Source organism: Crinia signifera, chromosome 3, assembly GCF_055691185.1.
Source record: "Crinia signifera chromosome 3, ASM5569118v1, whole genome shotgun sequence".
NCBI lineage: Eukaryota > Metazoa > Chordata > Amphibia > Anura > Myobatrachidae > Crinia > Crinia signifera.
The window spans coordinates 123,648,060-123,663,957 of NC_139219.1; the positions used below are offsets into that span (position 1 = coordinate 123,648,060).

General features: G+C 39.3%; 1 protein-coding gene across 1 annotated transcript in view; it reads right to left on the reverse strand.

The window, feature by feature from the left end:
- Positions 1 to 1,099: 1,099 nt before the first annotated feature.
- LOC146062908 (protein unc-93 homolog A-like) overlaps positions 1,100 to 15,898 on the reverse strand; it is a 41,061-nt gene continuing 26,262 nt past the window's right edge. The window contains exons 4-8 of the mRNA XM_083174917.1: positions 13,617 to 13,745; positions 9,109 to 9,311; positions 7,666 to 7,801; positions 3,198 to 3,329; positions 1,100 to 1,344 (exon numbers count right to left, since the gene is read on the reverse strand). Coding sequence (XP_083031043.1) covers positions 1,100 to 1,344; positions 3,198 to 3,329; positions 7,666 to 7,801; positions 9,109 to 9,311; positions 13,617 to 13,745 — 845 coding nt within the window. The remainder of the gene's footprint in view (positions 1,345 to 3,197; positions 3,330 to 7,665; positions 7,802 to 9,108; positions 9,312 to 13,616; positions 13,746 to 15,898) is intronic.

Consider the following 15,898-nt stretch of genomic DNA (forward strand, 5'->3'; position numbering starts at 1 on the left):
GTGTTTCCCCAGCGTGTGACGTAATGACGTCACACGCATAACGGAGAAGCTGAAGCAGAAGAGAAACCAGCATACACTGCTGCTTCCCTTGGCTCTTATGCATCCCAGGCTGCCCCAGCATGCCCATCCTGTACACAGTAGCCAATAGCCAGCTCTGTGTACAGTCAATTGAATCAGTGGGGGGATTTGTTGTCTCTGCCATGGCCACACCTGCGCTGTGGATGACTCGCCTCCAGTGCTCAGTCAGTGGGCAGCGGCAGCCAGCAGCATGTCAGTGCGTCGAGCGGGTGCCGGCCCCCACACAGACCCTGCTGCTTGCTCCCCCAAGCGGCTGCTGGGGCTGCCTTACAGTAGTTACGCCACTGCAAATGACTAGAATGCAAAGATAGGCTAACCAGGCAGTAGAAGGTAAGTATACTTACTTGACCCCTGTCAGGATTCCCTCCATCGGCTGATGGCATTCTGACCGCCAGTATCACCACTGCTGGTTATCCATATTTATCCCCCTCACTGATCTATACAATGTGCTGAAATGCATATCCTGTATGTACTGTATGTGTGAAAGCAGGTGGACAATGAGATATTGCAGTTGTCTGTACAGTCAATATTTTTTATTCTTTGTAGTTTCCTTGGGAACTATAAATTTCCTATGAATCTCTTGAAATTGGCATTGCAGCATTTTTGGTAATTTGTTGATGATTGTGCTATCTTAAATATCCCTTCAAATAGCATTAAAGCTAAATTATTTTTACTCCAATTGTTTTCTTATTTCACATTTAAACTAGACTATTATGTTAATAAGTTTCCATTTTGCACACTTTTCAAAATTTAATTTACAAATAATTAGATAAAATAGGATAACAAAAAGGTAATTGTTTTTAAATAGAAGTACCCGAGAAGTATCAGAAATTCATACAGCTCTTTATACAGTAACCACAGCCAATATGCATTTCGCAAAACACCAAAACATGCAATTTGACCAGTGATAACCAAAAGAGTAATAAACTGACTGATTAATTTCAGAAAGGAGGGAAAACAAGTCATTTTGCAGTGCTGTGATGTGCACATTGTGGTTCTTGCCATACACAGTGTAGGACATCTATGCTGTATCTGTATCTTTGGGACCTTCTTCATTCATTGCAGTAGCACTCCCATATTCTATGTATTCCACTGCTCCATAAAGCAAAATTCCTACAACTACAACACACATTAATACATACAGCTTTATATAAACGCATAAAAATGAGCTGTATCCAAAAGCGATGGCAAATCCGAGGGATTCCCAAAGAGAAAAATTGGCAAAGGCAGCTTCTTTATTCTTTTCAAACAGTACACCGTATAAAGCTACAAAATAAACACAATAATGAGACACATTTTAAATGTGGTATTTAGCAAAAATATATAGTATAGTAATTATAAATGCAGTAAGGAATACAGTTTATTGTCTACATGTTGGCATTCATTTGTGTTACACATTTGTAGTCATTTTCTGAAATTTTGCATCACTCGTGGGCCATTTTGAATGTTATCACTGCAATTTCTTACTTTCATGATTATATTTGCAAGCAAATGTTTTTGTTACTATAAAAGGCAATTACATAGCCAACGCAGCCATCTAAAAGCTGAGGTCTACAAACATTGAATACGTTTAATTAACATTAAGATTTGGAATAAACTGTATTCCATGCCTTTTTAGATTATGTACTGAAAATGTTTGTTAACCTTTAAAATTATCTACAGTATGTACACATTGTAAACAATGTAAAAAAACAGACAAAACAAAAACACATGATTATACAGTACTATACTTAAATTATGACATATTGTCATTAACTTATTACAAATCAATTTTTTCTACATGGCCACCCTCAAACACAAGATCATTGATCATGTTCCCAGCTATTTACATGGTAGAGACGGATCCAAGAAGTTGTTGTAGCTTGAGTCTCACTGGATTTTTCGTTTAGACACCCTACGGCCCAAAAGTCTGAACGAGACACTGGGTTTAATTAACTTCATTAAATATGAACAAACACTAGGCTCTTCTTAGTGGAGGGTACATGCAAAGTTGATATCGTGTTGAGTTATATGTCTCGACCTTCTAGTATTATTGGTCTCCAGACCTTTGATTTTGATCCTTGGGGCAGCATAAGTATACACATGTTTGCGTTTCATGTGTTCTATTTTGCACTTTTCAGTTCTAACATATACTATGGGTAAGAAGAAATACCCTTGGACCTGGCACTTCTCGTTTAAATTAATAAAATGTGCTGGTAATTCCCCTAGAGACCGTCAACCTCTAAAAAAAACCGTATACATAAAAAAGGGGTTTGGGAACAGCGCTGTATAACAACTTGCTTATGTGCAATATTGTGTGGGTGGGAAAGCCACAGATAATTCAGTCAGCCTAATCTCCCTATGGTTCCACACTTAGGGCCTAATTCAGGTTTGTTTGCAAAAGCAAACTCCTTTAATGAACAAAACCATGTGCATTGCAGGTGAGGCAGATAAAACGGTACTTCCTCATCTTTGCGAGGACCGCTATGCCAATTACATTAGCCGCTACTTAATCGATACGTAAGGATTTTCGGTGAGGGAACAATTACAAATCTGCTAGATGTGATGTATCGCTACTGTAGCTATAGCAATACGTCACATTTAAAATTTTCCCCTAAAAATATGCCTCCATACTGATAAGGTAGAGGGTGCTATAATGAACGCTCACATTCTTTTTTTATATTAAGTTTATATGTACTCTAGGTTTGTGCTTCAGCATATATGTTCTTTAATAGCCAATAGGTACCAGTACAACATTTTTGTTGGTGATATATTTCAGTAAGCCTTTATTTAAAAAGTTTGATCCCTATATGACATCTGGGTCCCGACTGCTGGACAGCCGAGATCCCGCCCAACAGGTACTATTCCCTCTTGGGGTGGTCCATAGAGGGAGAATAGAATCAGCGTGGCAAGTGCAGCAAGCCAGCAAGGGGCTTTTATGCGCTCTCCCCATGTCGGAGTACCACGAGATCCCAACCGGCCAGTCATACCACACCCATAACATATACTAGACAAACCATATTTGCCCTTATTTACACAAACATAGAACTACTTACAAAAATTCTAAGTGGTAAAGTAAAAGAAAAGTTACATTAAAACACCACTTCAAAAGCTGTCCCCGCATATTTCTTTGTACTTACAGCTTAGTAGTGTCTGCCACACTGCATCTGCAATTCCCCAGAGACCAGACATGACAAAAAATACAGCAAAATTGCCAGTAGTTGGTTTCCATATCAAAAAGCCAATAATGCAACCAATATTTACAGCTGCTCCTGTCACAGAAACATTAAATACAATTAGGATTAAAATAATAACATGATACAATATACAGAAAAAAGACTTGGAAAGATGCATTGTGATTCAGTAGAGATTATCACATTATTATTCTTATCCTTTATTTTTATGATACCACATCGGGTCCACATTGTGTTGCAAAGTATGTAAATAAAAACAGTATTATCAGAACAATAAAAGTGACTAATATTTTCTGAAGGTCAGTATTATACCACTTTCACACTGCCTACATTTTTTTTAAAACGGTATTTTGAAAAGGTATTTAAAACGGGTTTGAGCCTTCACATTGCAGTAGATTACCGTTTTAAATACCATTCACATCAGTCAACCCGTTTAATCCCCTGAACATGTTTCAAGGCAGCCAGCCTATCACAGGTCTGTAGTCTGTTGTTTTTACTAAATACCGTTTCAGAGCCATTCTCACTGCATAAAAAATGGCTCTGAAACGTGTAGGACTCTGCTTTTTAAATGTTTTGAAATACCGGTTATCTTTAACTGGTAAAGGAAGTTCGGTGTGAAATGGGTATTAATCTATTTTGAATGATTAAAGTTCTTAATCAATAATGGTCTTCCAGGGTTAAAATACATAATTTACTAACAGATGAATTGTTTAAATAAATTTTTAATGATAGTACAATTGTTTGAGCCCTGCAAGCCTAACAGGGATGAAGATTGATTTTAATCGGTCTGAAATGTATCAAAATCGATGTTTAGCAAATGTACCTTACAGTGAAAACATAGCAGCAGTCATCAAGACCAAAATAAGCAGCCAGCTGCCAAACCCACAGTTTTGGTGCTTTTGTTGGCAGTGAGGGGGTTATGGGTTAAGTAAGGGGAGGAGTGACAGGCAAAATGTCACAGACAAACAGCAATATCAGGGTCCACCTCTAAATCACACCCAGTGAGTCTGTGAGTATTCTGTGTCTTGTATGAGATATGATGTAGGTATCTTACATATGTTTCTTTAGATGTTTGCATTTGGATACAGATTAAAAAGTAGAAAGCAAATTGAGGCCATCACAGATGAGCGATTTAGAGATAGAGGTAAATATCAGATTAATCAACATAGAGATGATACTGAAACCCAATGAAACTTTTTGGCTTCCTAAAGCTGGTAATGCACTAGGTGATATTTAATAATAATAATAATAATAATAATAATAATAATAATAATAATAATAATGTTATTTATATAGCACTTTTCTCCTAATAGGACTTTTTTAAGGCAAAACCCTCTTTGTATCCACTTTACTTCGAATTTGCATCTTCCGTTCATTGTATCATTGCTAATGTTGTGCTACCACCTTGTGGTATTTAGCTAGCATTACACTTGGGGATATATTTGGTTATTTTGCATAATTTTTCTACAATATTTGCACATATCTTGTACATCTCAGCCAGACATATTCCAGACATGATTTCAGCCGCCTGCCCTGTCTTTGTCCCTGTGCCCGCAAATATGTCAGTCTCCACTGACTTATATTTGCGAGCCCAGGAGAAATCATTTAATGGTTTTGGTGGTACGGGCACTCTGGGACTCGGTAAGTTCCGAGCTTATCGCATCAACCCAAAATGTAGTCACTGCTTTTTTAAGCTTTTCCATCCATTGTGCGGAAAGGAAGATTTGGCTATGTTTGGACAGGTGAAATTGGACTTTCCCTTTTCAGTGGGTACACAAATACATTACATATTTAGATAGTCTACTTCCTTTCCATCACATTTATCTTTACCTTTTATCTTCATCTTTTATCATCTTTTTGTGACTGAATTTGTGTCCAGCTGTGATAAGTTTTGGACTAAAATATGCTAATTATGATACCTATCCCTCTGTGTAAAAGTTAAGGGCCCCATACATCAGCAATTAATTGTGACAATTTTCAGATATGGAGATGATTGCCACAATTAATTTTAGATGTGTGGGCTCCCCCTTTTGGCAATCCCAATCAAAATCGCCAATCGATTGCTTAATCAGGTTTTTAAACATGTTTAATAATCTGGTATTATCTGCAGATCTTTTTTATATGTGTGGGCATTCCCAATTCGTCTTCTTCATCTATTTACATTATGAACAGCTGAAATGACAATCGATTGGGCAATTTCCAGATATGAAGATGCAATCTTTCGATGGAAAAATCTGCCGATCACTGAAATAAATCTGTAATGTGTGGGCAAAGTCAGATAGATTGTAAAATCCATTTATCTGGCCAAAAAATCCCTGTATCTGGAAATCCATTAATTGTGATTGCTGATGTATGGGGCCCATTAGTTGGATGTCATGTGTTCCGGTTAAACCACTATCTGTGTTTTTGTTTCTGTGCTTCAGGCATTATGAAAAGTATCTGCGCTTGAACCAATTCCATGCTGGGTGCAAAATTGTCTTCTAAAACAGGCTTACCAAATTCATCTAAATGCCTAAATCAAGCATAGAAGTCTGGCTTACAACACCCATCAGACACAGCTACTGTACTTCATGTGTTTTATGGGTCTATGCATTAAGCTTTGGATGGAGATAATTTGGAAGGAGATAAAGTACTAGCCAATCAGTTCCTAACTGCCATGTTATGGCTATGTTTAAAAAATGATAGGTTGGTTGGTACTTTATCTCTGTCTACTTTATCTCTCTTCCAGGCTTATTACATAGACCACATAATACTTGAAAACACGTTGCCGCCCAGAAATGCCTGCTTGATGTTAATCTTCATTTAAGATCTATCAAGGTCTAGAACTACTGTACTTGCTACTGAGATATCATAGTAACTTAGTAACATATAGTAACATAGTAATTAAGGCTAAAAAAAGATGTTAGTCCATCGAGTTCAATCTATCTAACTTGTAACTACTGACTTGAGTAAGTCATATCTATAAGATTCCCTTAGTGGCCAAAAATGCATCCAGTTTTGATTTAAATTCATTAACAGTAGTTGCTGTAATCACCCCCACCAGCAATGAGTTACAGAATTTGACTGCTCTAATGGTGAAGAATCCTCGTTTTAATTCAGTATGGAATATACTAATCATATAGATTGTAAGCTTGCGAGCAGGGCCCTCCTACCTTCTGACTGTCTGTAAATACCCTGTTTGTTGTATCACTGTCTCCTTTTGTAAAGCGCAACGGAATATGCTGCACTATATAAGAAACTGTTAATAAATAAATAAACATACCATATTCTCTTGTGAAAACATATTCAGCCTGGTTAACCTATTAACCTATTAGTATTCTGGTTAACCTATTAACCTATTAGTATTCTAGTGATTTAAGACCTTTTACTAGCCTACTCGCCCTTCTCTGTACTTGGCACATATGCAAACCAAACTTAGTTGCATGCGCAACCATGCCTCTATTCTTTATGATGTGTTGGACTCACCCCCACAGTCTAGTCATGGATAAGATTAGGGAGGAACTTGATACTGTATGTGACAAATTAGAACATAATTTTTATTGGGTTACTGCAGCTTTCTAATACTCATATATATATTCGACCTCTTATATAACGACAATGATATGCTCAGACTCAGTAAAACATTTCAGACTCTTAAACTACAGCAACCTGATCAAACAGGGGATTGGGTGTTTGTGCTAATCTGCTTAATATAAAACAATATACAATTGCTTGTCTGCTTAGATTTTGCTTAGCTGGTTAAGAGACAACACACTCTAAAGCTGTGTACACACGGGGGCGATAGGGGCTGAAATCGCTGGAAATATGATAGCTGGCGACCATATTGCCAGTGATTGGAGTGCGCACCAGCGGGTGCGCGCTCCCATTTTCAGCCCCGTTCTAATCGCTGGTCGCAGGAGCTTGTTGATTACCTCTGCGGCTCCCCCGGCAGAGGTTCCTTCTCATCAGCGACCATCTCTGGTCGCTGATGAAAAGGAGAAACTGAGCAATATATTGCTCAGCCATATATTGCTAGCAATATATGGCTGAGCAATATATCTCCCCCCGTGTGTACGCACCTTCAGCTGACACATGACCTCTCTATTTGCAATACAATTGCAAAGTATGCACTGGCACCTAATATTTGTAGATCTGTAAGCATCAGATCTATAATAACAATCATTGTTTTTAGTCCGTGTTGGCTAATGACATGCCACACATGCTTTAATTATATTTGGAAAGTATTACCCTGGTACCCAACGACTATGCAACAAGCAGGTACTCTGTGCTACTGCACAGTAATTTTTACATTATTTTAATTAAATACAAGTGAAGATGCCAGATTGAGTAAGGTTATATGTTAGGAGAGAGGTCCTCCAAATCAAAAAAAATTATTTTCATTTTTAAAAAGAATGATAGTTAGCATACAACTTACCAAGTAAAAACAAAGGAATCCTTCCAGTATATTGTGCAAGTTTTCCAAAGATAGCTGCACATATTGCATTGGTAACACCAAAGCAGATTATTACAAATCCCACATATTTCAGTCCCAGGATACAGGTCACGTAAGACTAGAGAACAGAATCAATAATTGTATTATAAATTAGTAGTAAACTTCAGTTCTTTTATCTTCTACAGGAATAATTACAATTTATGGAGACCACAGAAAAAAAAAGCTGCCATTTTGTTTTTCTGAAAGCCAATATGCAAGAATTAAACTGAACTCTTTAGGTAGGGTTAAGCTAAAACTCTACTTATACAATTGCCTGATTGCCATATTTTATGTTTGGAAGGGAATATAATAACATGATCTAGACGATGGTTTTTTGAACATCCATTGTACTTGGTTGAAGACACCTGCTCAGAAGATTAATTGACTGCATTTTCTTTTTAAAGACATAAACAGAGCTTAAACAAATCAAACAAAATATCTGGAAAAGCTATAATTATTACAGAGAATCGTCCACAACTAAAAAAATGGTACAGGCCTATACTTGAAATTAGAGAAGAGCGGGTTCGGTTTTACTTGGCTCTCAAAGTGGGATCTTATTGGATATTCAAAACACGTGACTGCGATAGCCAATAAGAAAAATCAGAAATTCCAGTAATTTGGGGAACAGAACCGAGTAAAACTGAATCTGCACATCTCTACTTCAAATGGACATGTTTGCCTACAAGCACATTTCTATTGTGAAACACAAGCCAAACAATTTAGCATTACGTTCTCCTATGAAAAAAGGAATAAATTAGCGCTACTACACCAATGAACATATAAAAATGACCATTTAATGAATAAAACAATTAAAACACTTCAATTACGGGTAAAAAGGATCCGTTCCTATATGTACCGCCAAGTGTCCACATGAACTCCAATGTTCCAAATCAAACTCTGGGTAGATGAAGTACCACAGTCCCCATAGGTGGGTTATGGAGTTTTTATAGTTACCACAGTGGTTGTCACCTGGAGATTATATTCCAATCGGATTGCATTCCAGCATGAGATTCTCCAAAAGGGGTGATGTTATCCAGAGGTGGAAAGGAGGATGGAATGGGTGGCAATGAAGTCACTGAGGGCAGGTTTGCTGCTGACGCGTTTCCCTGCATCAAAGCTGCACTTAGATGCAGGGAAACGCGTCAGGAGCAAACCCTGGACATTTCACCCAGCACTTTATCATACTACCCCTTGGATCCGGACCAGCCGCCCTCAGTGACAAGTCAACACCCCTAGCCAGCGCCTAGTTTTCTTTGTTGCTCCGCAACTTGTCCCTTACGTTCTCCTATGGCTGTTTTGCATGTACTGAGCACATACTTTAGCTACCATCTCATAATTCAATCGTTGTTATAAATGAAGTCTAGTAAACGCTATAGTAAAACCTACCTTGGTAAAATCGCTGGCAATAAAACCTTGTTCAAAACCACTGAACATAGTAAGTGGAATGAGTAGACATTGTCGCTTATCACGCAGATGTTTGAGTGCTGACAGAAGTGTGGAACAACAGGCTTTATCTGCTTTTTCATCTTTATCTCCTTCTATTTGATCCAAGAATATAATTATCATCAATACTGCTAGAACTCCACAGCCTTAAAAGAGAATAAACAGAGTCAACATTAGTATTACAAAGTTATACTGCTTTCACATTGCAGAAATGGGTAATGACACGATATTCTTAAATGGGACTTTAAAACGGTCTGAGCCTTGAGACCTTTCACATTGCAGGTGAAAACCGTTTTAAAAATCATTTAATACCATTCAAACATTCAACCCGTTTAACCCCCAAGGGACACGTTTCAAGCCATTGAAATAGAGCTGTTCAAACTGCCCAAAAAACGGCTTTGAACCGTGTAGGACTCTGCTTTTTAACCGTGTTGAAATACCGGTTAACTTTAACCGGTAAATCAACTCTGGCACTTTCACATTGCAGCCTTAAATGTTTTAAAATGGAAAAAACGGCAATATACAGTTTTAAAAGTGCAATGTGAAAGGGGTATTAGATGAATATATATGTACAGTTATATATATATATATGGTTATATATATGTACAGACTGGTTATATATATGTACAGACTGGTTATACAGACTACTCCAAATTCTCCTGAACATACCTCTGGGTAAAAATTGTCTGGAGGGAAATCCCCTAGCCGAAAAGGATAAAAATAACTTGCGTAAATACTCATTATTAGGATTAGGCATTAGGAGCAATTCCTTCTATTTTTATGGCAATATATGCAACACCCTGCTTTTAAAAGCACCGCCTACAATTCCTGATTGTGAGAAATGTTGTCTCCTTTATTAGATCCAAATAGATTTCTACTACCCCTGATGAAGTCCATGCTTGGACAAAACACATAGGGTCTCTTTTATGAACTGAAGTCATTCAGGTGATGGACCAAAATTCTCTGAATTTTTTAACTTGTTGTAACTTTTATGTGTCTACATTTTATTTATTATTCCATAAATATTCATTCTTTTGATTTGGTGAACATATATATAGAGCGCACTTCTATATTCTTTTGTTTTCTGTCAATTCACTTGTTCCTCTATTAACAGCGAGGTTCTATAGAAGTGCTGCCACATTTAGCGCAACAACAGGGTCACACTCTTTTGTGTTTTATGTATATATATATGCACGAAAATGCACCAGCATTGAAACGTTGACACAAGACCAGGCTTGGTGTCGTGTATTTATTTATCCTGAGCGCCGTCAATCTGCAATATATATATATATATATATATATATATATATATATATATATATATATATAAAGCACTTACCCCCCCACGGTGTGAGGCTGTGAGCAGTTGAAACGGCTGTCGGGTAATACAGCTGTTAATGTCTACCTGTTGCTGATACATTAAATCACCTATTCTTAAACTCCGTGTGCCGGCTCCAATTCCTCACGTCGTGGGGGGTAAGTGCTTTTATTATCAACCTTTATGTGCCTGGCACCGGGACTGTGTTTTACTTTGTGGAGTGCCCACCTGTGACCCCTGCATATATATATATATATATATATATATATATAACCAATAGTGTTAAACAGCGCCCTCTATAATAAATCTCTGTCTTTTCTACTACTTTTGCAATAATAGTCAACCAAGATTATTTCTTAAATATAAAACATTTATTGTAAAATACATAAAAATAAATATTCTTGGACTGTAAGTATTTTCTTGGAATAAAGGATCATACAAAGTTTCGTCTCTTTATGAGACTTCATCAGGGGTTAGATACTTTTGGTATGAATCTTTAAAGATTCGATAGTATTGTAACTTTTAGTAAACTAAAACAATGTTCTTGATAATAGAAGTTCAAAGCAAGAAAAGAAAGTCTATAACTGTATTAACTAATCGTAGGCATATGATCTGCCGATATTTAATCTTTCTTTATTTCAATACTAGATGGACGCCATTAGGAATTAAGTATTAATTTCATCATTTAATTAGAGACGTGTTGCCAAGAACCAAAACAACTGTGTTCATGTACAATGGGGTTGTGGATGACAGTGACCGCCTTTATTTTTTAACCTCCAAACTAATGGAACAAATACCTTCCAAAATAAGGCTTGTAATCAGGTTTAAGAGCCCCTCAATGTGGCCTGTGCAAGTGTACTCTCCAACATCCAAATATATATATATATATATATGCAACAGAATTACGGCACTCCATCCATTTAAAAGGTTATTTATTCATAGCAATAAGTAATTCTGCTGCCTGTATATTACCCTCATTACAAGCACCCTCCCAGCAATTTCCTCTAAGTGGCAGCGCTGGACCCACTCAATAAGCTCATCTCCTGAGCAACCAGTGGAAAGTCAGTTTTTTTGCCCTCAGCTTCTCCTGTCCCCAAGAGACCATTCTCTGGGCCGTCCTTTCGGTCCTTTTGGGGTTTCTCTAAGTTCAAAGGCAGACACAGAGGATAATATACATTGGTCAGAGAGGTAGGGGATCCTTCTTCTCATCCTACTCCACTGCAGCATCCTGTCATTAGGGTGCAAAGTATGCAGACAAATCAGAGGCATGATGGACTTCTAGCATACCTGGCGGACCCCAGAGTGGGGGCCCGTCTGCTGGATTTCAAGTGGTTACAAAATTGCTGGGCTTAGTGGATTGTATCCCAAGGATTCAACTTAGAATTCGCATTCCAACCTCCCAATCGTTTCATCACTACAGGACTGCCAGTATTGATGACAAAAATAAATATTATCCTATCACGCCCTGAGCATCTATGTGACAGGATGGCTTCCTTGCGTAAGTCAGATTCCCTGTTTGTTCTCTTTGATGCAGCCAGCAGAGTATGGCCTGCCTCCAAACAGATGGTGGTTGCCTGGCCATTAAATAGGCCCTCAGAGGCCCTCATCTGTTTTTTCATCTCATTCTACTCGTTCAGTGGGACCTTTATTGGCAGCTGCACGCAATGATTCTATGGCTTAGTGGTGTAGAACTTAGTTTGGCTTGTATACTTTGGTACCATTTTACAGGTCTGACACCTTTGCGGCCTCTGCTTCCCGGTTTGGCCGGGCAGTGCTACAGGATTCTCAGAGCCCTCCTGCCCGTGCTGGTAGCTTTGGGACATTTCCAATGTAAGAAAACTGCAGTATCCACTAGGGGATGAAGGGGAAAACAGGAAATTGATACTCACCAATACTGTAATTAAATTTCTGCGGTTCCACAGGGGACAATGCACACCCATGACTCCATGCTTCTTCTGTTTTGGTCCTTTACTGTCTTCTCCTGCTCCTCCTACCCTAGAGATTCCCTGGTCCCTTTCTCCTCTTGGGTACAGTTTTTTAAGACTGGGTCCGGGAGGAGGATAGAAGAGGGGGATCCTGCCACATTTCAATATTTTTAAAGGGACAACTCCTTCCTTTAGTCAGAGGTTTCAATTCACAACCAGACAGTTAGATTGTGTCTACTCTATCTATACACTGCACATGCAGAAACGTATTGCCCATCCATCCTACTGCAGGTGTTATTTATTGGCTGTATATGAAGAAGAATGTTTGTGATGTAAATGCTAATGTACAGTAGGAACAAATATATGTACAATCTATATGACTTCTTCTGTTTTTGACCATTTTTAATGAAGTCTAGTTCCAAAAGCAAAACACGCATGAGTGTTTTCACCAAAATCAAACCATAAAGATGGGTTTATAACAAAAAATAAAACATGAGGGGCACATACATCTCTAGCTTTAAGTTGAATGCATTTTGAGCTAAGTGCAATACAACATATATGTTTGTATCACATTTCTGTTATAAAATTATAACAAATTTGTTCAGGGGACAAAAGGCCTGGTATATCTGTAACTGGTATGCACTACAGACATTGATACCACTTTCACACTGCCTAAACGTTTTAAAAACCGGTATTTTGAAACGGTATTTAAAACTGGTCTGAGCCTTCACATTTTAGTAGATTAACGTTTTAAATACCATTTAAATACCATTCACATCAGGCAACCCGTTTAATCCCCTGAACACGATTCAAGGCAGAATGCAGGGGACAGCCTATCACAGATCTGTAATCTGTTGATTTTACTAAATACCGTTTCAGAGCCATTCTCACTGCATAAAGAACGGCTCTGAAACGTGAAGGACTCTACTTTATAAACGTTTTGAAATACCGGTTATCTTTAACTGGTAAATGAAGTGCGGTGTGAAAGGTGCTTTCCCACTGCAGCCTTAAACATTTTAAAATGGAAAAAAACGGCAAAATACTGTTTAACAAGTGTGGTGTGAAAGGGGAATTACAAATCTATACATCATTATAGTACAAACAAATCCTGTTCTCACCGCAAAAGCACAATAAGATAATATAGTTGACATTCCAAAAAATATAACCATAGATGAAAAAAAAACAATTTCATCTATTCACCTACGTACCTGTGTAAGAGCCCAGGAGAATATAAATAACAGTATTTGATGGGCGATCTGCTGTATTATTTCCAGACTGAGTGACCTGATTTGGACAATCACCTGCTCCACAAATAGTTTGATTTGGAGTATTCAGACCTAAGAATAGTGAAATAGTGTTAAAAAAAAGTACAGTATGTTGTTTTTTATTTCATAAATAGATTATACGATATAAAGCAGCACCGTCCACCAAGAAATTGTGATCATTCATAGTATACAGTACCTGCACAATTACACCTACATTTTAGTTTTTTGTACCGGACAGGGAGAAGCCAGGGACCAGAGCAGTGGCGTAACTCTGGGAGGCAATGGAGTCACCTTCCGTCCTGCTCCTGCTCCCAAGGGGGAACCTCTCCTCCCCTGCGAGTTTGAAACAGTTAATTGAAATACGTTTATATTGTTTCTAAGGCTGACTCCCTCTACTTGCAGGACAATAGAGGTCACACTCTCTTTTTATACCACTTGTTGTCGGTTTTCAGGATTGTCCAATTGCAAGAATTCAAAAGCACATATCGGTCAGACCTGATCGTTGTGCTGCGATTCTTCAGAGCCCAGTGATCAGGTAAACGACATCACGGTCTCCCCCCACCCCTGTGCATGACTGTGAATACGTTTGCAGCTGTAAACACAGGGGGAAAACCATTCGCAAATACTCACCATCTAATGGTTTTCTCTCTGTGTGCAGCGGCTGGGTAAGTCTAACCTTACTTAGCACTGTAGAGGCTGTACGGGGGAGAAGGAGGCCACTGCTGATGGCCTGTCACTCAACTTGCAAACATCCCTGGGCGGCTTGCATTTGCACACTGTGGAGCAGGTGCATGTGAGGTTGTTCCATAATAATAATTCACAACTGGGTCTAAATGACCCCCATGTTTTCAGGCTTGCAGGATAAAAGGAGCTGATATGCAGTATCTTGCAGCCAAGTACGCTCATAAAAGCAAGGATGGAAATCATTTAATTTTCCCTCAGGACCATCGATCAGATGCATTCTATTAGGTGCTGCGGAACCCTTGTGACACATACCTCCCAACTGTCCCACTTATCGTGGTTTTTTGGATGTTCCCGCATCCCTTCCGGGGCCGGCAGTGTCCCGCAGCAGGGGGTGGGGCAGTTGGGAGTCCCCCCTGTCATCCGTAAGTAGATGTTATGTGCATGCGCACAGCGTCTATTCCTGCAGCCAGAGGGGCTGGGGGCATAGCCAGTAGCTCACGGAGCTGCTGAGCATGCCCCCACAGTGGCGAAAATGGTGCATGACAGCGTCGCAAGCACAGGCCACACCCCCTTTTCACTAGGCCACGCACCCAGCAGACAGCCAGGAAGGGCTCAACACATTGTGGCAAACGAAGCACCCATACCTTCTATCCTGCTGCAGATTCTGCTAAGCCCTGCCCCTCACGACCCTCTAAGCCCCACCCCTTACAATCCATTAAGCCTTGCCCCTCACAGAGCCGCTGGACACAGTACAATCAGAATCAGCCCCTTGCAGCATCCAGCCGGACTGCAGACATCACAGCCTCCAGGCATGCTGCTGCAGCCTCTAAACCACTGTGGGCAGAGGGAGTAAGAACCCAGCCACTGCTGCTGCACTGTAAAGGGAAGGGAGAGAAGGTGCCCTCTAGAGTTTTCGGCGCCAGCAGAACACGCTCCACTGGAACCACCCTCCCTACAGTGGCAAACGCAGGATTTTCAGAAGGGGGTTTCCAGAGGGGCGGAGCAAAGCACGGAGATGGACACTTAGGTGACCCAGTATATGCCGGGTCAGTTAAAGTATTATAGATAGACCAAATGTATATAAATAATAATAATATATATCTATATGTATATATATATATACCGTACATATATATACATACAGGGGCGTCAACAGCAGTGTAAACCGCTGGGCATAGCAATGTATTGGGGCCCCTACCGATCCTCCAGCGGTAGGGGTGGGGGAAGCTTTGATGTCCCGCGGGTGGTAGGGGGTATTATATCAAGCGATCAGCATGTAGGGCCTGGATCAGTAATTTCCACTAATTACCCCTTTACTGCACAGATGGTGGGAGATGAGGTGGGAGAAGGGGGCATTGGGCTGAATGAAGGGGCCCTGATACATAACTTCCAGGGTGGTAGAGGATGTTTAGTACTGTTACCATATACAATTTTGCACAAACAGATATGTCAGAAAATGCTAGTAACAGCACAAATATTTTTAATTGAATTATGTTTTATGATGTGTGTTTTCAATCATGATTAATTGTACTTTGCGGCAA